The sequence below is a fragment of the Ochotona curzoniae genome, unplaced genomic scaffold, assembly GCF_017591425.1.
Source record: "Ochotona curzoniae isolate NIBS_2020 unplaced genomic scaffold, NIBS_Ocur_1.0 contig_1274, whole genome shotgun sequence".
Lineage (NCBI taxonomy): Eukaryota > Metazoa > Chordata > Mammalia > Lagomorpha > Ochotonidae > Ochotona > Ochotona curzoniae.
This window is the reverse complement of record NW_024465023.1, coordinates 32,536,731-32,560,898: the sequence shown is the minus strand read 5'-3', so window position 1 is coordinate 32,560,898 and position 24,168 is coordinate 32,536,731. Positions and strand designations below refer to the sequence as shown.

General features: G+C 41.1%; 1 protein-coding gene across 1 annotated transcript in view; it reads right to left on the bottom strand.

The window, feature by feature from the left end:
* Positions 1 to 24,168, bottom strand: part of OPHN1 (oligophrenin 1) — a 296,207-nt gene that overhangs the window by 38,976 nt on the left and 233,063 nt on the right. The window contains exon 19 of the mRNA XM_041000958.1: positions 21,529 to 21,688. Coding sequence (XP_040856892.1) covers positions 21,529 to 21,688 — 160 coding nt within the window. The remainder of the gene's footprint in view (positions 1 to 21,528; positions 21,689 to 24,168) is intronic.

Sequence of the window (24,168 nt, the reverse complement as noted above, 5' to 3'; positions counted from 1 at the left end):
AAAGTAATGATGCAATGTACCTTATCAGGTTGTTATGATAATTGTATGGCATAAAGAGTCTAGCCTAGAATATACTAAACACTCAGTAAATGGTAATGAATACAATTATTACCTACTCTATAAGGGACTTAAACCCACATTTACTTAGAGAGACATAGAGTCAGACAGAAATACTCATACAATGGGCGGGGGGGACGGGGATAGAAAAACAAAGAGCTGAGATTTGAGTAAGAGTAAGTGAACTTGTAATATGTTATAAAAATCAGGGAATGTTTGTCTTTTCTAAATTTATCTTTATTGGAAAGTCAGATGTACAGAGAAGAGGAGAGACAGAGAAGAAGATCTTCTGTTCACTGTTCCCCAGGCCACAAGCAGGGAACTGGATGGGAAGCAGGGCTGCTGGGACCAGAGCTGGCCCCCACATGAGATCCTGACATGTGCAAGGTGAGGACCCCAGCTGCTAGGCTACAGTGCCAGGCCTGGAATGTTTGTCTTAATGGCTCTTCAAGATCTCTGTTACATTAAGTGATCTTTTTCCCCTCTTAGTTATACAACGTATCCACTTCTCATGGCTAAAACCCCTTCCTCACAGCCCGCTCTTCCACTAGGATTTATAAACTCCTTAATAAGGATATGGGCTCCGGGACTTCCAAGGTTTATGATGAGACCTGCCAATTCCAGCTGGACAGGTCGCTATCTACAGGCCCTATCTCCTTCAGCGAGATTGTTACTGGTCAGCAGCCTTTTGAAATCAGTTCTGCCAATGTGTCTCATGGAATTTGCTTGGTGGGCTTAGTATCATATTCTCTTTGGAGAGAGTTCTGGAAGAGCAGACGCACTAGTGTAAATCCTCTCTAAATAGTCAAAATGTGTCCTCTATAACCCTATAGTCATCATGACTGTAACATCATTCCCAAGGCTGGCCTACAGATGTGAACCTTAGAGACATGCTTTAATGTGGAAATCCTGGCAATCGATGGTGGTGGCAAGAATCGACTTATCCCTCTTACTGTTCTGCAGGCCTCTGAATACCTTTACTTCACATCTTTTTTCTAATGATGAGCTTTAAGCCTATGTACTACTGCTATTCCCCTTTGGAAAACCAAACAGAGCAAATAATCTTCCTTGTCATTCCATTGCATTTACTCTGATCACTTTGCTACTCAACAGGCCAAGTCTACGTCTTCCTCGAGACCTTTACATTTGGCTTTCAACATTCACAAAATTGCTGTTTCCCAAGATAGCAACCATAACTTGGACTCTGAGCCTATTGACTTGTCTGCTGAAATGTCACATGAACAAAGGCCACATGAACAAAAGGTCAACTGCAGCCTGTTACCTTGTTTATATTTCTTTAGAGCATTTGTCGCCTGATAAACATCCTGAATTCTTTATAGCCTGTCTCTCCCAAGTAGAATACAAGACCCATGAAAGAAGGACACTTCTTTTGTTTTAAGGCATATCCCCCAATGCCTATAACTGAGCATGGTACTTTGTATTTTCTTAAATTTTGCCATTTGTTGAATTAATGGATATTATTAGTGCCTTGAAAATGGGACTGTGAAGTATAAAGCTATAACTAACAGCTGGCAAAGGAAAAACTTGACAATAATTCTATAACTTATCTTAAGAGTAAGACGGGTACAGCTGATGAATCAAATATGTCCTAGCAGTCCAATTTTAATGAAAAACCTTTTAGAGGTGAAAAGGCAGTTAGAAGAGGCCCAAGAAAAGAAAGTCAGCTGGCTCAATTTAATTCCCTGCTAATGTCTCAGTGTCCACGAAAGAATTTACTCTAAGCAGATTCTGCGAAAGGAATAATCAATGTAACGTTTGAAAACAGCAAAAACAATCTCTAAGGGAATGGGAAAGGCACAGCACATGGGGACTTCCTACATGGCCAAACAGCAGCTTATGAAATAAGTTACAGAATAAGCTCCCTGCACCTCATATAGTCATTATAAAGGGACTGAGGTAGCAGCTGTAACAGAAGGAGAAAATGACAGCACTAGGCGCTGACGTAAAAGACTGACTGAAATATTGCTTTGAAAGAATAAATTTCTTCCAAGTTCAAGCCATAGGTCAAAGTTGATTTAAATAGTTGCTATGTATGGTTTATTTTGTGCCAGGCATAGTTTTAAATACTTTACAAACTCATCTATGACTGTTCAGACATGTTTCTGCACAAAAATTGCCTTCTCTATAAAGAGAACTTAAACATGGTTGATCAGCTAACAACATTAGAGTCACCAGGGAATGAATCCTTAAACCCACCCCTGGGCACGGGACAAAAAACGAAAGCTAGAAACATACATGGAAAGTTGAAGAAATTAGTACTAAAGCTTAACAGAGTACACATTCTTCATTTTCTCATCTCTGGACACCTGGAGTGGTAATTACACAGCTGAAAAATTAAGTAGAAATTCTTAACTCACTTAAAGAGTTGGTCAATTTACTGAGGAGAAAACCAGGAAAATGATTTGAGGCCAAAGGCTTAGCTGGGATAAAAAGTGTGCGGTGTCCTAGATTACCTTATAGTAAATGGTGGAGCCATGACAGAAACCAAAATGTATCCTGATTTCAAGAATTACAATCTTTCCAGTACATAGCAGTGAAGGAAAGTTTTCAAAAATAAGATTCATTTATTTATTAACTTATTTGATTCAAAAGCAGAGTTACAGAGAGAGGAAATAGATACTTTCCATCTGTCCGTTCATTTCCCAAATAGCCACAGTGGCTAGGGCTGAGCCAAGCTGAAGCGAGGAGCCTGGAACTGTTTCTGGGTCTCCCATGTGGGTGGCAGGGGCCCAAGCATTTCGGCCATCTTCCATGGCCTTCCAGGCACATTAGCAGGGAGTTGGATCAAAAGTGGAGCAGCAAGGACTCAAACCACAGCTCAAATGCAATGTTGACATCACAAGCAGCTTAACACACTGTGTTGCAATTCCAGTCCCTAAGGGAACATTTTAAGCTCAAAATGAACTATTCAAGAGAGACTATTACACCAGGCAGTAAAGTTCCATATAATATGCATACTCACATCCAAAAAAAGTAGGACACCTAATGAAACTTCTATACCTCACATTAAGATACGAGGTTTTCTAACTTTTCCAATACCTACCATATCATGATACATTTAAATATTAGAAAGTTAAACTTGTAACTTGTATTAAGGGACTACGATTGTGATAACAGGAGGAGAAAGTGGCAGGAGGAAAGAATGGGGACAGAAGAAGAGGAGGTGGAAAGATGAACCCTTAGACCTACAAAATTATATCATGGAAAATAATAATTAATAAAAAAGAAAAAGATGCTCCGTTGGTGGCTCTAGTATCTGGTAGAACTTATTTTCCCACCCTTCAAAACTGAAAAGAAGGGGCAGACTGATTTTTGTAGACTTTGTTCAGAATGGTTTAAGAATACTCAGGGCTTCACAGTCTTTGATAGAGACTTCAGCAAGCATCGCAGTAGGTGGTCAGGAAGAGTCAAGAGGCAAGGAGCTCAAATCAGTGCTTGTTTGCTGGACACTTAGCTGCATCCGAGTAAATGTCAACCATGTCAAATTCTGAAGACCTGGTTTAAGAGAACTCAACACTCAAGAAATATGAGTATTATTTCATTCTGATGGGCCAGAATGACCAAATCTATAGTGAGGAACCCAACTCCTGCAGATCCCCATTCTGAAGCCATCTCATGACTAACTCTCAATGACAACATCTGTTGGGCACTGAGAAGGGGGCTCATCAAATGCCTGCCTTAGTTTGGTCATATATTAAGCCCTTTTCTGGATTTTTCTGATGTCTTCAAGGTGTCAAAGAGAAAAGGGGGGGAAAAAGGTAACATAAGGTGGTCATTTCTAAAGTCCCAGAGATGCAAACTCATTCCCACTCTTGGAAGTCTAAGCAGAACTGAGCAACTATCCAGATTCTCCCCAGATGCCACTCCAGAATTGCAAATATCAGACTGTACCAAAAATTCTTGCCTTTCTATAAATCAAAGCCCCAATCCTTGGCACTAATGAATCCCAGCTTTCTACAGAATATCCATTTAGTCTTTGGCTAAGGCTCTTGAGCTTTCTGGAGTCTGGTTATATCAGCAAAATACCATATTCTGAACTATATTAGAAACAAAGGTGGCAATGGGTCAAAAATAATGAGCTCTCAGCATTTGGAACAGACCACTTTAAACATCAAGTGTGTCACCAAGTTTGCTTAGATAATGTACAGAGTTTAAAAATGTCACGTCTGTGGTTACCAAGAACCAGATTTTTTTTTTAAAAAAAAAGAGTCATCACTAAGGCTGGTTTGGGTACCAGCAACACACAGTCTTTAAGGTCTTTTAACATTCTAGAATTCTACCAAGTTCCATCCATACATTATATTTATAGGAACACTGTTGTGCAAAGTGACTTGCCCAAGGCCTCAAAGCTAGTATATGGTGGTATACAAGACTAGAATCCATGAAATCTAATGCCAAATCCAGTATCCTTTCCCTCTGAAACACAGTAGCTCCTGCAAGGAATAGCTGTAAATTTGCACTCGGTGTTACTTGACAGATTGATTAAGCATCCTCTTTATCTGCCCTGGTCAGATTTCTTGGGCATAGACTATCAAGGGACAGAGGGGTGAAAACGAAATCAGATCTTATTAGGATTATCTGTATGTGCTTGTCATAGATTACGTATTTTCTACCAAGAATGGGATGGCAGATTTCAAGTGGAGTTTTCCTTTGAGACTAAATTAGGATGTTTTTAGGCTGAGGAAGTAAAGAATTTCTTGGTCACCTAACAACCATAAACAAACAATGCTTTAAGGACCTCTTTAAAAAGCCTCTTTTCATGGCAAAGACTTACTAGTTATTAAGGCAAAAGGATTATGGGAGAATGTCACCAGTAAAGGTGAAGTTCATCTCCCATCAGTTCAATAAATGGGTTGTCGTGTAAGGCAAAGCGAGGTCCTAAAATGTGGTGGGCAATTACCACGAACAAAATACTTAACACATTTGCCTCATGGAATCCTCCCAACAACCCAATAAGGCAGGTTTCATTATCAGTCTCATTTTTAAAATGAAGAAAACAAGGCTGGGGTGGAGGTGGTGGGGGGGAGGTAAACTTGCTTGTTCAAGACCACCCAGCTTGTAAAAGATAGAATTCGGATTCAATTCCAGAACTGTCTGGTTCCCAAACTATTTTTTTTTTTAACATTCTTTCCATTACATTCTCACCTCCAGGGATATTTGGAAATTTTACAGAGGTGGCCTGGACATGTCCAGGGTTATACTTGCAAGTCTTATTCAGAAAAGTAGCATGGGCCTCGTCCTCCATCATTAAGCAAAGAAAAGGTCCACTCTATCCTGCAGGGCCTCTCCTCTGATGGCTGGTCTCCACAGTTCCTGATGGCACTATCACCTGCCTGCTTTCAAGTCTAGGTGCCAAAGCACACCCATCTGGTCCTCGACCACACTGCGCTGGTCCCAATCTTACCGCATCATTCAGACTCTTGCATTCAAATCACACACTTCATTCCACTGGTAGACGAAGAGCAAAAGCTTAAGATGATAAAAAAAAAATCACGAGATGTTTGAAAGGTCTTAAACGTTTTCTCTACTCCTTCCTTCCTTCCTTCTCTTCTTCCTGCCCCATGCAACCAAAATACCTCAAAGAAGGAAATTACAGACATTTGATTTTTATAGTCCATGACTAACTTAATTCCTGCAGGCCTCATCTTGCCTGTAAGGAATATGGGAGACTACCTTATATAGTTGTAAGGATTCAATGATGTACTGAATATCAAATGATTAGCACAGTGCCAGACAGAGAGCAAGCTCTCAAGAAATGCTATGACTTTTTCTATTATCACAGTGCCACCCGGAGACATGAAAGCAGAACAAGAGGGCATTCTCACCTTGGAGTAAATCTTGAGACTAATACTTTGGGTGGACAAAGTCCAGAAGGTGACTCATGGGGAATATTTCAGCTCTTCAAACAGCCAGTAACCTCCATCTCACAGCTGTCTCCAGCAGTTATCGCCACAGTTCATCAGGCTTGGGGAGACACTTATTTACCTCGAATGCATCCTAACTGCACTTTGAAGCTTCAAATGTGAACATCAGTTTTGCTCAGCCAGGGTCGAAAACTTGGAGCTTTTGTTCAAAGATTCACTCTGACTAATGAACACATCTGAAATTTCTTAATTCTCTGCTCCAACTTATTTTTCTTCAGGTTAGACTTTGATCTTAATATTCATACTTAAAGATTATTTTTCTGAGGATTCATCTGCAAATGTTTGCCAAATTCCTAGCTAACCATGTATTACTTTGAAAATGTCCTCACATGCAGACTAATAAAAGTCCTATTTTTAACATCCTTTCATTTAACCTTTAATTTCTGAAATTAAAGACAATGAAATGGAGACTTGGCTTAATTAGAATTTTTCACTGTCTCTCGATACACATATATATGAATGAAATTCAAATGCAGACACAGATCAGTAGATATATTTTAAAAGGTAAGGATGTAAAATAAAAATCTGCACAGTAAAATCCATAAAGTATAAGTACATACTTTAATTATGTGTTAAAATATCTATGTATTTCCTAAATTATGCACACATGCATATATGTATGAAGATTCTTGTAAAAAAGCGTATGGAAGTGGAATGAATTGTATGAGTTTATCTTAATGTAAAAAATGCTTGAGGCCATGCCCAGTGTTTTTCATAACACAGTTTCCATAATTATGAAAAATAGCACCAAAATGAATTCTGGCATGTAATTCCATTTTTCTATGAACTTTTAAAAGTACCTTCTTCATGTCCGCACAAGTACCTTCCTATTGTTTCAGAAAGCGAAACCTTTGGGACATACTCATCTGTTCTTTTACCGCCCTCTAGTGGCAAACCAAATTTCCCAAAGGCCACATTTCAGAAAAGAAAAAAAAAAAAAAAAAAAAACAGACCAGAAATGGAAAGGTCTGTTTTTCCTGAGTTGCTAAACTGGCTGTCTGAAAAACACATAAATCAGAGTCTTTTTTTAAAGGGGGTTCTTGTTTGCCTCCTGAAATCCATTACATTGCTACAACATTGGTTTTTATTTCCCTGGATGAGGTCCCATTTGGTCATTTGGGAACATAAGCGGCATTTTGAGTTTCCACAAACTCCGCATTGAGAACAGCCCAGCTTTCTCTGGCTCATTTACAGAAAGAGTTTGCCCTCAACCCTCTATGTCTGCAGCAAAGACTGTGCCATACAGTTCTCCCTCAACTATGGCCACTAACTCACTGTATGTCTTCAGAGATAAGGATAAAATCCATGTTGACACACACTGATCATGCATTTTCTAATTCTCGTGAAAATGAGTATTCTCCTCCCACCAAAACCTATTCTAAGTTGATTCAATAAGATCTTATGCGATTACAAGAAGAGCTCTCGGTAAAAGGAGACAGGTGATGAGGACGGAACTCCAGGAGGACTCAGTTAAGTCAAGGACAGTGTTAACGAAGAACATAAACAGGTCCCCCTGTCAAGGAGGCACAGCCCTCAGCCTAAGGCATGAGGACTTCCGTCTCAGTTTGTCACTCTCCACACTCCTCGCCTCCATTTCCTAATCGGAAGAATGGAAACAATATTATTCATCACTCACGCAATTAGAATAAGGACCAAATGTGCTAAAAAGCCACGCTGTCCCACACTAGGTGCTTGGCCGGGTTCCATGTTCACTGAATACAAATCTGAAGTCTTGAGGAGGCAGACCTGATTCTGCTGCACGATCTCCCCGAGCCATAAAGGAGGAAAGAGATCAATAACGGGCTGTGCAGAAGGTTAAACAATGTAGCTAAGCACAGGTGAGACAACTGGGGAGATGGGGGTTGCTACTGGAATTCTTCCATACAGCAGCTGGGACACACTGTGGGGGCGGAGCTGAGGTTTCCAAGAACAGATAACTGAAATCAGAGTTGGAGAAACGTAAGTTTGTTACTACTGTGGCATGGGAAAAGAAGTTTTTCTGTAAAATTCCAGTCTGGATCAGTAGATTTGAAAGTTTCTTTGTAGTTCTAATACTTACATGAATGCAGCTCATATTTTTTTTTTGTCTCTCCCCCCCCTCCCCCCCGCCCCAAGTGAAGTAACTCCCTGTTCTCAAAACAAAATCACTAAGAACTCCCTTCAGGTCTCACTTCTCTCTGCTGCTCTAATTTTGGGCAGCTTCCCAAAGCAAAATGTTCAGGAAACAGAAGTCCACCTTCCTCTGCTGAGTTCCAACGACCCCTGTGTTTCAAGCTGACAGCATCAGGTTCGGGCACCCTGATAACAGAATGCTCAGATAGACGGGGAAAAGGAGAACTTCAAAATAATGGACAGTGCTGTCAGCAGTGTACAGGAGAATAGGGACAGTGCTTTGATCCCAGTCCCATGGCTCCTTTCTACCTCAGGAAAAAAGTAATGGAGAGGACAGGTGAGGTGTAGTTCGTGAAGTATCAATTCTGCTAATACATTCACATGGACGAACCCTGGATACTCTTAAAAGAGAAGCTTAAGGAAGGGACACAGAAAAACGAAAACCAATGTCTTTAAGCCCTTTTCTATTAAGGAGTAAATGGAGAAAAGCACATTACTGAAATTATAATATATGTCAACTGGAAAAGTCATATCCCATTAGCTGAGCAACTTGGCTGGAACATTTAATCCTTTATCCTGGTGGAGCTGCTTCAGCTCTCACATATATTAACTTTTGTAATCCGCACCACCATCCTATGAGGTTACACCTACATAAGGTCCAGAACTTCTGCAACAATCTCACCCACATATCATTTTATTCTTTCTCAAAAACACCAATTTGATACATGTATAATAAATAGAGACTTCATTTTACAGTTCCATGTAAAACTTTCATAGGAAATAAATTCATAAATCAGAAAAGATCCTTAGTTACTACAGTCTTATTTAAAAACATGACCAGAATATATCCTGGTATCATATAAAGGTCAGAAATTCAATCACTTAATACATATTTATAGGCTACAAAGACGTGACAATTACTGGTTAGTAAAAATGATATGTGACTGAATCCCTGGGATAACAGCTAACTGAATCCCTTGGGATAACAGCTAACTGGTCCTTTAACTGACCTCAATCTGGGATTGAGGTCCTTTGCCAAATGACAGGTTTTCTGGTGAAACCGCAATTGGCATTTTCCGTTAGAATTTTTATAAACTCAAGAAAGTTCATAGTTTAACCTAGCACTACAGCACTTGTGTCCGATGCCCAGCCCCAGCCCCTAACTCCATTTTCTGGCTGCTGTGGGCTCTGAGCGACAGCGTTAATGACTCAAGTAATTAGATTTCTACCACACATATGGGAGACCTGGACTGAATGTTCAGATCTGGCCTTCAGCCTGATCCAGGCCAGCAGATTGTGGGCTCCTGGGAGAGAAACAATACATAGCAGAACACGGACCCATTTCCCTCTCCCGCGCTTTCTCCTTCCTTCTCAAATAAATAAATAAAACTTTAAAAACCAAACAACACCCTGAGGTTTTGGTTAATGTAGTGATGAGACTAAACATGCTGTTAACCATTCTGATCCACTTACAAACACATTAGAGAATATAAAATGCAATGACACATGATGTACTCGAGACTTCAGGATAAAGATCAAATTATTTCACCAAGCATCCAAAACCCATGATCTGAATATCAAATGTTAGGATTGTAAGAATATTTTCCAAATACAAAGTTTCACTATGTGAATGGCTCTTCAGCAACTCTTGCCTCAGAATTCCTAGGCTTTCTTATTTTCTTATGTCTAATGACTGTACCACCCCTACTTACTGCAGACATCCTTTTGCAAAAACCCTACCAAGATCTTGATGTGGTATAGTGCCTATTTGAACTACCCACCTTGGAATTCAGTCTCTAATACTTATATCACATGACCCTGGACAAGGTACTTACCTTCTCCGGGTCTTGGTTTCCTATGTGAGATGATATGGAAATATGCTAATCTATGTAAAATGCTTCAATCACTATTTAGCACTCATTAAGGACATTTAGTAACCAATGAGTTAATAAATAGTCCTGCAGAGGTTTTGTGTGGGCATAAGTTTTCAATTTTCTGAGCTATAGGCTTACCAATATAAGCGACAGGCCCTTCAGGAAGCACATTTATAGTTTCCTAAGGTTTTAAAAGGAGGGCGGGAGGGAGAGGAGTAACATTATATACTTAGGTCTGTATCTGTAGTGTATATGAAATTTGTTCTCATTACACAAATAAAAAAGGAAGCATTTTAAGCATATGTTTAGACTATGGAAAGCTTCCCATAGCAGCTGGCGTATTTGTGTATTCCCACTAGAAGTGTAGATCCAGTTTCCGTGTATCCTTGTCGGCACTTGGTATTGTCACTACTTCTAATTCGGACTCTTTTAATGGGTGCGTAGTGCTATCTCTTCATGGTCATAACTTGTATTTCCCTAATTACTGATCATTTTGAGCATCTCTCCAAGGAATTGTTTGTCACCCCTACATCCTGTTTGTATCTTTTCTTCACTTCTTAATCACATTATTTGATTTTTCTCTTTTTTTGCTGTTGTGTTTGGAGAGATTTTATGTATTAAAGATAAAAACCTTTTGTTAAACACATGGTTTGTGATGAATAGGGTCAGGACATTCACAGAGCAAGAGTTTTGACATTTGAGGAAGTTTAATTTATTGATTTTCCTAAGGTAGTGGATTGGTATCATGAATATGAGTATTTCAGTAAACCCTAGGTGTTGAAGATTTTCGCCTTTGTTATCGTCTAAAAATTTTATGATTTCTTGTTTTACATTCTATGGGTATGACTGCGTGTATAATTTACTTATGTATGCATATATGTATTTAGTCCTAATATTGTTTACATAGTTAGAAGGGATGCATGCCCATGTAGGTTTCTGATTAGGGTGGGCCAAGGTATGGAGGAAGGTCAGTGGGCTTAATGTTTCCATTTTTCTTTCTCCTGTGTCTGCGGTGGTATGGAGGAGGGGGCCACTCCTTGCCATCAAGCTATATCAGCACCATGGGATGGGGAACAGACTTAGAGACTCCCATGTGGGGAAGAGTTTTCCAAGGGTGTTACTTGAGTGGTTTTGATAATTATGCGACATCATCAACTTTATTGCACCAGGGCTGAGAAAATCTTTCCAGGGTCTATTACTTGACCAAGCTCATCTTCACGCAGCCACAAGCCCAGGAACATGTTGCAAAGCTCAGCCAGGAGAGTGGTCCAACCTGTTCTGCTTTCCATCCTCTGATGAGACACTCCGTGTCCCAGATGAGCTGGCTGTCATGTCTCCTGTGTGCATCTGGGTGTACTGTTGACTGCACAGGCACTGGCAACTGAAGAAGCAGAGTACCGACACATGCACTCCAAGGTCAGACCACAAATATTTTGAGTTTCCCTGTGACTGGGATTTGAGTCCAGCCATTTAACTGGTGAATCTCCCCCTAGCAACCTCAACTTGCATGACCTCAGACTGGACTCTTGTGTGCATCAGCCAGTGCATGGTCAGGTACTATCTGTCACCTACACCAGCCAATGCATATATCTGGTAGATGCTGCAGTCTGGTCAGCTCTAACTCTAGCCCCAACTCTCACACAATGGATGGGTGCTATGCTTAGCCCAGCCCAGCCCAGCCCAGCCCAGCCCAGCCCAACACAGGGCCTGTCTTCATGCACACCAGTGGGTGCCACAGCCTAGTCAGGGCAGTCTCCAGTAACACCAACCAGGCCCATCCTCAACCCTGGTTTTTGCATGTGCCAGCATGTGCTGTGGCCTAGCCCATTCCAACCCATATCCCATCTGCCTTTCATGTGCACCCATAGGTATTGCAACTTATCTAAACCTAACCCACCCCCCAGCCTGGCTCACATATAGTATAATGGGTGCTACTGTCTTGACCAGCCTGGCCTGCCCCCAACCCTGGCTTTAATGCTCACCAGCAAGAGCTGCAGCCCAACAGGGGAGTGCCCACAGATACCCTATCAGGCCCACTCCCAGCTCCATATCTTGCACCTGTTTGTGATATTGCAGTCTAGCCTTACATGACTTTTATCCAGTCCTGGCACTTGCCAGCAGGTGTGGCAGCCTAATCCAGCCAGGCCTGCCCCAATGCCAGCTCTCACTTTCACCAGTTGAAGCAGCAGCCCAGCAAGGGAGTCCCTGAAGTTCCCCTACCAGACTTGTTTCCAGCCCTGGGTTTTGCACATCAGTGGGTGCCGTGGCCCAGTCTGAAATGGCCCGCATCCAGTTTTGGTATTCACCAGTAGGTGCTGCAGCTTGGCTCAGCATGGCCTGCCCAAGCCTTGCCCACACCCAGCCTTCTTATGAACTGGTGGATATTGTGATCCAACCTGGCCTGGCCTGCACCCTATCCTGGCTCTTGCTCTTGCCAGTGTGTGCTGTGGACTGGCCCAGCCTGACAAGTTTCCAGGCACAGCTTACACATACGCCAATGGGTGCTGCAGCCCAGCCTGGCTTGACCCCGGCCCTAGATATTGCATGTGCTGGCAGGTGCTGTGGCATAACCTGACATGGCTAACCATCAGTCCTGGTACTCGCCAGCAGCTACTATGGACTAACCAGACTGGCCCTTATCCATTCCAGCTCTTGCTGGTGGGTGCTATAGCCTAGCCCAGCTTGGTCCACACCTAAACCCAGATCGCATGTGAACTGCTGGGTGCCACAGCCTAGCCCAGTTTGTCCTGCCCCTAAACCCAGCCCACATGTATGCCTGATTAGTGCTGCAGCCTTACCCAGCCTGGTCCTCCCTCAGCTCAGGCTCTCTTACTCTCCAGTGGGAGCTGCAGCCTATCAGGAGAATCTGCAAAATTTCCCTACCAGGCTTCGACCTAGCCAGCATGGCCCAACTAGTCTCAGCTCTCACTGATAGATGTTGTAGCCTACCCCAGCTGGGCATAGCCAATATTCTGTCTTGGCTTCCTGAATGCCAGCAGATGCTGTGACCTGGTGCAACCCAGTCTGCCCTCAGACCCAGCCCACACAAATGCTGAAGAGTGCTGCAGCCTTGCCTGGCCTGGCCTGCTCCCAGCCCTGGCTATTATGCCCCCCAGTGGGAGGTGCAGCCTAGCAGAGAAGCTCCCCAAGTTCCCCTACTAGGCCCATTCCCAGTCGTGGATCTCGTGTGTACTGGCAGGTGCTGTGGTCCTGCTGGGCATATTGTGCCCTCAGTCCTAGTCTTTGCATGTGCCAAAGAGTGCTGCAGCCTGGCCCAGCCTGGCCCCCTCCCAGCCCTGACAAATGGTACTGTCAGATGAGTTCTTTAGTCCAGCATGGCTCAGCATGTCACCACTCCCAGCTCTACATGCAAACAGGTGGGATTTGTATTCCCACAGAGGCAAGCCCACAAGTCCCCCACATCTGGTTCTCTAGTGTTCTGGTAGGCACTATGCCCCAGACTGACATGACCCAGCTACTGCCCTAACAGTTGCAGGTCGGCACCGTGGCTTTGCTCAACCTAGCCATGCCCTCCAGTGCCAGCTGTTGAGTGTGCCATTTGGCAACAGGTGATGCTATTTAGCTCAGCCCAGGTCTCTCATGTGGGCAGGTGCCCAGGCCTGATCCAAACATGCCCTCTGGTTTCCCCTTCCCAAGTTGCTCCCTTTGAGTTCCCTCGCCTACCTGCAGATGCAGTGATCCAGTCCGTGGAAGATTCTCGAAGTCATCCCTCCTGTCAAATAAGCCCTCAGCCACTCACACTCCAATATGACCCCCAGACCTCTTCAGCTTGGGTGCTGGAGTGGCTTGTCCCAGCTCAGCAGTCCCCACCTGCCACATATCTTAAAAATAAAATAGAATAGGCAACTACGCTGGCACACTGGTAGAGTTAACACAAATTTGGCATCCACCAGGCCTAGAACGCCTGCCAGCTTTTGCTGTTTTTTTTTCTCAGCAGTATAACACTTACCTAGGTATAGAGCAACCTAGGCAGTTACCTACAGCTGGGTTGTAAATAGGTTTGAGTGACTTTTTGTACAATCTGTGAAGTCTATGTCGAGGTTCACTCTTATTCCCTATAGATACACAATTGTTCTATCACCGTTTGCTAACTATCCTTCCTCTGTCAAAAGTTTTTGCACCTTTCTGAAATGTAATTTGCCCATTCCTTGTGGAACTATCGGTGAATTCTCTATTCTGATCCATTAGTCTATTCCTCTGCCATCTGCATCCTATCTGGATTCTTCAAGTGATACAGTAAACATTAATATTAATACTACCACCCAGTTTATCATTTCTCAAAATGACACTGTCTTACAATCTCTTTGCATTTTCATATACATTTGAGCATAATTTTGTCTCCATCTAAAAAAAAAAAATCTTGCTAAAATTTTGATGTCAGTTATCTTCAATTTACCTAGATTCTATTCTATTATTTTCAATTACCATTCAGGAGTTTTCAACATCTAAGTCCTATACCTAAACAGTTCACTTGTTTCTAGTAACCGTAACTACCATTGTATTTTATTATTTATATATTTTTAAATTATTATTATTATTATGTCCCATGACCCAGTTTTGTAGGTAGAATGATTCCTCTCTTCCAGATCTCCCTCCCACCATTTTCACCGAGACTGTGGGCACAAAGCTACCCTAACCCACTGTTGGTGGGAGTGTGGGTTAGTGCAACCACGATGGACGTCGGCATGGAGAGTGCTCAGAAAACTGAAAATTAGCCTGTCATTGTACTTTGGTCTCCACATGTTCACTGCAAGTAGAATACAACTGATTTTTGCATATGGATCCTGTACCCTATAACAGTTACTTATTAATTCTAAAAATGCTGTTACCTTTTTTGGTACACAGGTTGAGATTTTCTATGTAGACAACCACATCACCTGCAACTAGGGAAAGTTACATTTCTTCTTTTCTGTTCTCCATGTTTGATTTCCTCTCTTGACTAGTTACATTGGATGGAAATTTGGTTATACTGTTATGTCGGATAGAAGTGTTGAGACTGAGAACTCTTGCCTTGTTCTCCATCACAAGGGAACATTCAGTATTTCAGCATTAAATAATAGTTGAGTACACTCTTGCCATTCCTGTTTTATTGAGGATATTTTTTTTGATAAAATGGATGTTGATTTTCTTTAATACATGCACTTCCGCATAAATTGATATTATCATGTGACTTTCCTTCTTCAGTCAGAAAAATAAGGCAGATGATATTGCTAAATACTTTTTCACAAGTTGCACCCTGATGGTGTTCTTTAATTCTAAATCCTTGCTGGTTTTCTACCCACTTGGTCATTTTCCCTTGTTGAAGGAAGAGTGATGGAATCTCCAAGCATCGCTGTGGACTTCTTTATTTCTCCATACCACTTTACACATTTTACTTGCCATATTTTTGAAATTCGGCTGTTTGGTAAACACATTTTTAGAAGCTCATTTTAATTTAGCTAGACTACTTTTAAAGATTTATTTTATTATTTTTCAATTGGAAAGGCAGATATACATAGAGGAGGAGAGACAAAAAAGAAGATCTTTTGTCCATTGATTCACTCCCCAAGTGGCCGCAACAGGCAGAGCTGTGCTGATCTGAAGCCAGGAGCCAGGAGCCTCTTCTGGATCTCCCATGGAGCTGCAGGGTCCCAAAGTTTTGGGCTGTCCTTGACTGCTTTCCCAGGCTACAATCAGGGAGCTGGACAGGAAACAGGGCTGCCAGGATTAGAACCAGCACCCATATGAGACCCCAGCACATGCAAGGCAAGGACTTTAGCTGTCAGGCTACTGAACCGGGCCCTATACTATTTTTGAAGAAATCTCTGGATTTTTTAAAGTAGTTGCTTTCAGTATTACATTGTACATATATAACTTATCACAAACTACTGTTGTCAACATTCTACTTAATTGGACAAAATGTACAAATCTTACATATTTTGATGTCCTTTACATTCTGTTTAACAATGTACTTAATTAAAAAGATATGCTCTACACACATGGAAAACATAATTTTGCCTTGATCTAGAGAGAAAGGAAACTTATTTGGAATGTAAGCATAACCTTTCTTTCTGTAGGTTTTCATTCCTTTCTGATACTCCAAAATTTCTCCTATTTTTGAATCCTAATTTTTTAGAGAAAATCCTTTAGCCATTCTATTAGCGGAGTTCTGGCAGCATCAAATTCTCTTAGATTTCTGCTCTTACAATTACTTAATTTCTGTTCCAAATTGAAGTTGAGCTATTTTTTTTCTCCAATTATCTCCGTTTTGTTACAGAGCCCATACATTGGCATTTTAGACTTAATTTCATCTTGCTGTTCCATTTGGTTCCATCATTTCCATTTGGTTTTTTTATATCCTCTATTGTTTCGCTAAAATTTTCTATTTCATTATTTGTCTCAAATGTATTCCTAATTGCTCATTAAAGCTCTTTTACGGTGGCTGGCTGCTTTAAAATTCCTGTCAGATAATTAACGCCTGTGTCATCTTAGTATTGACACATGTCGACTTTCTTTTACTCTTTACGTTGAAATGTTTCTGGTTCTTAAGTGTGATGAATGATCTCCCTGCTATCCGCTTAGGGCACTGTGGAAATACAGCTCTTATTTCGATATTCTCTTACAGCAGTCTCCTCTGGCACTGCTTCCACAGGGATGGAACACTGCCTCATCTCCACCAGGACAGAGTACAAGCCTAGTTTTCCCACTTTGCTGGCACTTTGACATGCACATGGAGTAGCAATGGCTAGACAGAAGTGCAAGTTTAGACTCCCGGACAGGCCTCTGCCAACACTGTTTTGTCTGGAGGGGTAAAGTGTCTCAGGCCTGCTCCTCACATGGCCTTCCCTGACACGGTAGTGTGGAAGCCTTATGGGTACTATGTGGTGGTGGAAGTTGAGGCCTGGTCTGACATTAGTTGGATGCTAAATGGACAGCCAAGCCCAGGCACCTCATGTATACTCCACTGATACCACTGAGGCAGGTAGGATTAAAAGGCTTCTCTGTCAACACCTCAACACGAGGTTCTGGCACCTCAATACACTGTGAAAGGTAAAGGCTTTCACCTTGGCTTTGGCTAACAGGGGTAGGGCCACATTGGTGTTTTGTTCTGTTTTCTTTTTCTTTTGGAGTTTTTTTTTCCCCTGTGTTGTTTAGCTGCAGTAGAAAGGTTATCTAAAAGCATTCTGTGTTGTTAGGTTTTCCCTTCCCAGGTTCTGTATAAACAGCAAGGAATTATTAAAACTTTTTTTTTATTTCCTGAAATGATCTTGTTATTGATGTCAACAGAATCACTATGAGATATACAAGGAGAAAATGAAACCCAGATGACTCACTGCCATGAATCCTCAGATTGCTAGTTAATCGCTTGCCTTTGTTTCGATATTTCAAAGTCTGTGTATGTTTCTTTTTAATATACTATCCAGGCTTTTGGGATGCACCCTGTGGAGTAATAAGGAAAGTATGTCTATTCTAGCTTTCTGAAAACAAACATGTTTTCATCACTGTGTAAAGGCACCACAAAGAATGCAACCATTCACCTACACGTGTCTATGGACACGTAGACTGCTGCAATTATTTACCAAGTATAAACAATATCATGAAGCAATTTGTAATGTAAAATATACTTACAATTTACAAGGCTATCAATTTTAAGGTGCAAAATGTTGTTGTATTTAGCATGGTCACAATTTTGTGCAACCATCAATACAATCTAGTTCTAGAACTTTCTCATCACTCCAAAGGAAAACACCATATCCATCAAGTAGTCATGCCCACTTCCCTCTCCCCTAACCACACAGAATGCACTTACAACTTGCTCTCTCACTCTATGGGCTTGCCAACTCTCAACATTTCACATAAATAGAGCCATATAATATGTGGCCTTTTTGCCTTTTTCATGTAGTATGATGTTTTCAAGGATCATCCATGTTATAGTAATCCATCAGTCATTGCTTTTATTGGCTGATACTCCACCGCATGAATATATCAAATTTTGTTATTTATTCATTAGCTCATTGACACTCAGGTCATTTCCACAGTTTGACTATTATAATTATTATTGCTATGAACATGTGTACAAATGTTTGTTTCCATCATTCTTAGCTACGCTACTGCTGGTTCATAGGGTAAGTCAATGTGTAACTTATTAGAAAATGAAAAATTATCTTCAACAAAATGGCTCACTTGCATTGCATTTTGGTGTTGTTGGAAATGTCTCTTCACTGAAGAGTCTTAGAAATAAAGTGGCTGTCCAAGTTAGGTGCATTTGTAGCTTTATTTAGCATTCTAGATCCACCGCCCTTAGCATTGTGCCAATTTACATTCCTACCAGTATTGTATGAAAATTCATGTCATGCTACAGTACAGCCTCACTAACAAAATATATGAACAAATGAAATGTTTGTGTCTATGGGCATATCTTTTTTTAAAAACAAAATACATTCTTTTTAAAATTTAAAATTCATTTGTATTTGTTTGAAATGCAGAAGACAGAGAAAGATGTGTCACCCACTGGTTCACACGTCTCCTCCCCACATGCCCTCAACAATTCAATCTGAGTCTTCCGCATGGGTGGTAGGAACTCCAGTGCTTAAAATATAACCTTCTGCCTTCCAAGGAGTGCATTAGCAGGAAGCTATAATTTTTAGTTGAACCAGAACTCAAACCCAGGCATTATGACAATGGATATTTGAGGCTCGAGTGACGACGTCACTGTTCATCCAAATGCCAACCCTAAGCATACTTTTTAATTTTCACATAACTGTTCAATGACAATTTGTTAGCTTAATATTAATTTTTATTTATATTTATATAATTTTGATTTCAAACATTTTTAATATATAGAAGGGCTGTTTTACAAATTTTTGTGAACTGCTTGTTCATGCATACTTTCAAATTTTTCCATTGAGTCGTTTTGTCCTAAGAATTTTTTTTTATATATTAGGGATATTAGTCTTCGGAACATGTTATAAATATTTTCTCCTAGTTTGAGGACTGTATTTTGGGTTTTAGTGGCATATTTGTCATGTAAATTTTTTTATTTTTATGCAATAAAATTTGTCAAATTTTATTTATTTTGCTGGCTCTGGATGTTGAGTCATTCAGAAGGTTAAAGGGAAATTCATCCATATTTGCTTCTGGTAAAGGTATACATGCAGGTTTTGCCCTTATACATGTGATCCATTTGGAATTTATTATTACACCTAGTGTGAGACATGAGTCTCATTTTATCCTTGTTTAGATGGTAACCAATTGCCCCAGAATCCTATAGAAAGTCCATTTTTGTACCCCAGTTTACTGGGATACTGCTTTCGTTAAACACCAAGTTCTACTTTTGTTTTTTACACATAAAAATTCAATATGGGTATATATTATTAAAAACCATGTAGATATATATGTGCTTTCTTCTCTGAAATGATTTAAAAATGTACTGAAGCAGGATCAGAAGTAAGGGTTGAGGACAGGTAAAAGGAAGACTTTCTTTTCTTTTGAAACTTATGTGCATGAATTGCTTTTGATTTTAAAAATTAAAAAAATTAAAACAGTAATTATACTTTTCAATATACCCCTTGGAACCAAAAGTACTGTCTACTCTTTCCTTCCTCAAACTGGATCCTTCCTTCCCAAGAACGCAGGACTTCCCTATCTACTTCCACTGTTATTGCTCACTCTTCCTCAATCTGTTTCATATGTCATCTCTTGGTCCTTCACACGCTGACATTCCTGAGATTTCAATACTTGTCATAACATGTAGTCTTGAAGTACAAATATTCCCTAAGACGCTGGACTTTATGCTAGATATGTGGTTGCAAGGAACGAATCTCAACTGAACTTGAACTGTGGTTATGCAACAAGGTGGAGGAATCCACCATGGGGGGAGGGGTATGGGAGGGGTGGAGGGAATCCCCAGCGCCTATAAAACTGTATCACATAATACAATGTTAACAACAATAAAAAAAAAAAACAAATATTCCCTAGGCAAAACTGTTTGATCATCTCCTTGCTACTACTGAAATCCAATCCTATTTCTCTACCCTTGTTCTCTTCTCTAACCTCTCATGACTCTTTATGCATAGTTATGTCCCAAACTGAATGCTGATATTCTCTTTCAAACCTGTTCCTCCTCCTCCCCCAGCCTTATCCATATAATAAAGGACAATTTTATTCTGTGAATTGGTCAGATTAAAAAAAAAAAAAAACCTTTAGAGCTATTATTAAGTCTCTTCTTTTCCCACATACATTTTTAATCAAATCATATAGGCTCTGCCTTCAAAATATACCCTAGGGGCTAGCTCTGTGGCATAGCTGGTTAGGCCACAGTCCAAATATCTGAGCCCCTACATCCAAGCGGGAGACCCAGAAGAAGCCTCTCGCTTCTGTGTTTGGCCTGGCCCCAGTTCTAGCAGCCATTTGGAGAGTGAATCAGAACATGAAAGATGTCTCACCCTTTCTCTCTTTATAACTTGGCTTTTCAAATAAATAAAATAAATCTTAACAAAAACATTCTGACTCTAACGACTTCTGACCCTCTCTACTGTTACCACCCACATGTGATGTAAATCCATATCCTGATTGCATTGGGAAAATATCCTCCTAGTCACCTTGTTTCAAGCCTTTTGAGCTACACAGGAGCCCAAATAATCCCATCAAAAACATATCACATCCATCCCCTGCTGAAAATTCCATCTTAGAGCAAAGCCAAAATCCATCCAATGGATATTAAATTCCTTCCGCAAATGTACTGTGCTTTCCCCGTCCATTACATTGTTGCCTTTATTTCTTCTTTACCTTAAAGCACTCAGGGATTTTTTTTTTTGCCATTGTCATTTCCTCATTACAAAGACACCTTCTTCATCCCTTGAGCAAAGGAAGATTCTTACCATCTAAGACACGGAAACATCAAGAAGAATCTGAACAAACAGAATTTACGAAGCTCTCCCTAGTTTACTATCAGATTGTGCTGCCTTGTCCTTTAACAATATTGCTTCGCAGCCATCCCCTTCTCTGTCAAACTTGGTATAAAAAAATGTGAAAGCATACTTGTTCCTCTAGCTCCTCATTTCTGAAGGCTTCTGTGTCATATAAAGCTTAATAAATACATAAACCTGTATACTTTTCTCTTGTTGATCTGTTTTCCATTATAGGGGTCCAAACCATGAGTCCAGGAACAGGTAAGAAGACACAGCTCATCTTCCTTAGAGTTACCTTGTTATATGCCACTTTTATGCCTCATATTTTCCTCTGTTTACATATTTTTCTCCACACTCCAATGCTAGCTCCTTAAAGGCTCAGAAATGTAACTACTCCAATACATGCAGCTTCAAGCATAGTATGAGATAGTCAAGCAATATTTTCTGAATGAGTAAATTTTCCAGGTCCAGAATCACCGTTAAAATGTCATCCCTTCATAATGGGATTACCTTTCATGGTCGAGTTGAGCAAAAGAGGAAAACACAAACCTAAGAGGTGCTGGGGGCTAGGGGTTGGAGGGAGAAGCTAACACGTGGAGTGTAATGGTGGTGAGAATAGGAAGTGCATACCTTTCCAAAGTGCTCGATTAGAATTTCCACCACAATGTTCTGAAACTTGATGTTCATCATGGCGGCCACAGTGTCCTCCTGAGCTCTCATCAAGGTAGGCCCAAAGATCACTCCCATGTTGGAGGGAGTCATAAGATTCTCTTTGCTGTGCTCACACACACTGCCAGAAGAGAAAGAAAACGATTTAATAAGATTGACTGCAACAATTCCTCTGTCATCAAAACCATGTGAGGTGTATACTAAGTAAAAGAAACTTAAAAAGCAGAAGGAAGGATCCAAAGTACATAAGAGAAGAAAAGACTAAAAACAACTGACAATAAACACTGATAGACAGTTAAGAGCCAGAGGAAACCATGCCTAAGACGACTAGCAGCACTAGAGAAGAGGTGATGTATGGGAAAAGCATTTGGCAAAAAGCATTTGGCAAGGCAGGGAGCCAGCAAGAGGGCATTCAAGGCAAGAGGAGCACCAGGAGCGTGTATGAAGAACAACAAAGCACATGGAAAAAGTCTATGGGTTTCCCCGGTCAGGAATCTAATTTCTTCCTCTAACTCTCTAATCACATGCACTGAAAACTTAAAGGGACTGCTATGATCATCCTTTGGGGGTCTGTACTACGGCATAGCATTTTAAGCTGGCACCTGCATTGCCAGCACCCTATATGGATGCCAGTTGGTGTCCCAGCACTCCACTTCCAATCCAACTTTCTGCGAATGCACCTGAGAACGCAGCACAGACTCAAGTGCATACGCCCTTGAACCCACATGGGAGACCTGGATGAAGCTCCCGACTCCTGAGGTAGGCCTGGCCCAGCCCTTAGCTACTGCAGTCATTTAGGGTGTGACCAGCAGGTGGAATATTTCACAATCTGCCTCTCTCTCTCTATAATTTAAACAAAATACATCTGTTTAAAAAAATCATCCTTTTATCATATTCTTTAGATGGGGGGGGGGCCCAAAGAAGGGCAGGGACTTGCTCAAAGTCACCATCAAGGTACAGACATCATCAGGTTCCGTAATCCCCAAAGACCTGATTTGCTAGTCAGCGTCCTTGCTGAAATTCCTTGCAGTAGTTTCCTAATTTGATAGAACAGGGGCAATTCTTTTTAAAGCGGCAATTACAGACTTTCTTTAATTGACTATTTTTAAGCCCTATGCACACGCAGGGTCTAAAACAAACATGGATTTAATTTGCAGCCCTGCCACTCACCACCCGCACAACAAGGCATGTTCATTCTGTCCTCTCTAGGTTTCTCCTATCCTACTTGCCAAAACAGTATCCACTTCAGAGATGAATTGAGAAAAGAGAGGTAAATTGCTTTGGCATGATACCTGGCATCTTGGAAACTGTGCCGGTATTATTCCCATTCCGGGACTCTCCATTCTAGGCACTGCCAATCTTTGATACTATTGTGATCCTAAATGGCTTAGATTTTTCTAGCTATTTCATCACGTTTTATACCTCCACACCTTTGCTCAGTGAATCCCTGGCCATACAATGTACTATTGTATTATTTTCCCTATACCTAGAGAATATCTGACTATCTTTTGAGATTCACAGTAGATGCCATCTCCGCTAAAACTACCATTGCTCACTGTCTTCTGAACTGACACCTCTGGCAAGCAAACTATGGTGCAATTTTCTGTGTATTTGCATGCCTCTCTTGCTGGGTAGCAAACCACTTTCCAGTGTGTTACCAGCCCACAACAGGTACTAACTAATTATTTCGAAGGGAATTGAGCTCTTCTGGTACTCTTTCAAACTGGAGGCAGCAAGTGAAAGGCATGCCGGATTAGCATCCTTTTGGCTGTGGGTGTGAGGAGGTATTCAGAAGCTAGAACAGCCCAGGTACCAACCCAAAATACTAATTTTCTAAACCAGCCCAGGCAAAGGCCTTTAAAAGACTGGCCCATCAATAGGCAGGTTCTTGACACTAAGTGGGTAATTGAGAGGGTTTGAATCTTTAGACAAACCTTAATTCAAACCCTAATGGAATCTGTTGAACTCTTGACAAAGGCTGGTGCCATTCAGATGGTAATAAGCAGCAACTACTCAGGGCCTTTGATATGGCTAGACTGGTGGTGATGAATCCATTTCAACAATTTAAATACTTCTGCAATTAACCTGTATTCTTTATGGAGAGATTTTTCTTTCAGATATTCAAATGAAAAGTGTCTCCATGCTGCCACCAAGTGATCCCAGATGACTAAACCTTAAGTGGCAAAGCCAGGATAATTGCTTATCTCCTTTTGTTAAGCTTTGAAAGAAGCCGATGTTTGCTCAATGTTCCAGCAACTCAATGAACCATCACAATTCCACAATGCAGAGTATTTCAGCCATTTTGATGTGTGTGTGTCTGTGTGTGTGTTTTAAAAAATGTATTTATTTTATTGGAAAGGCAGATTTGCAGAGAGAAGGAGAGACAGAAAGATCTTCCATCTGCTAGTTCACTCCCCCGAGTGGCCACGAAGGCCAGAGCTGAGCCAAGCTGAAGACAGGAATCAGAAGCCATGAGCCAGGAGCCTTTTCTGGATCTCCCATGCAGATACAGGGTCCCAAAGCTTTGGGCCGTCCCTGACTGCTTTCCCAGGCCACATACAGGGAGCTGGATGAGAAGCAGAGGAGCTGGGACATGAACTG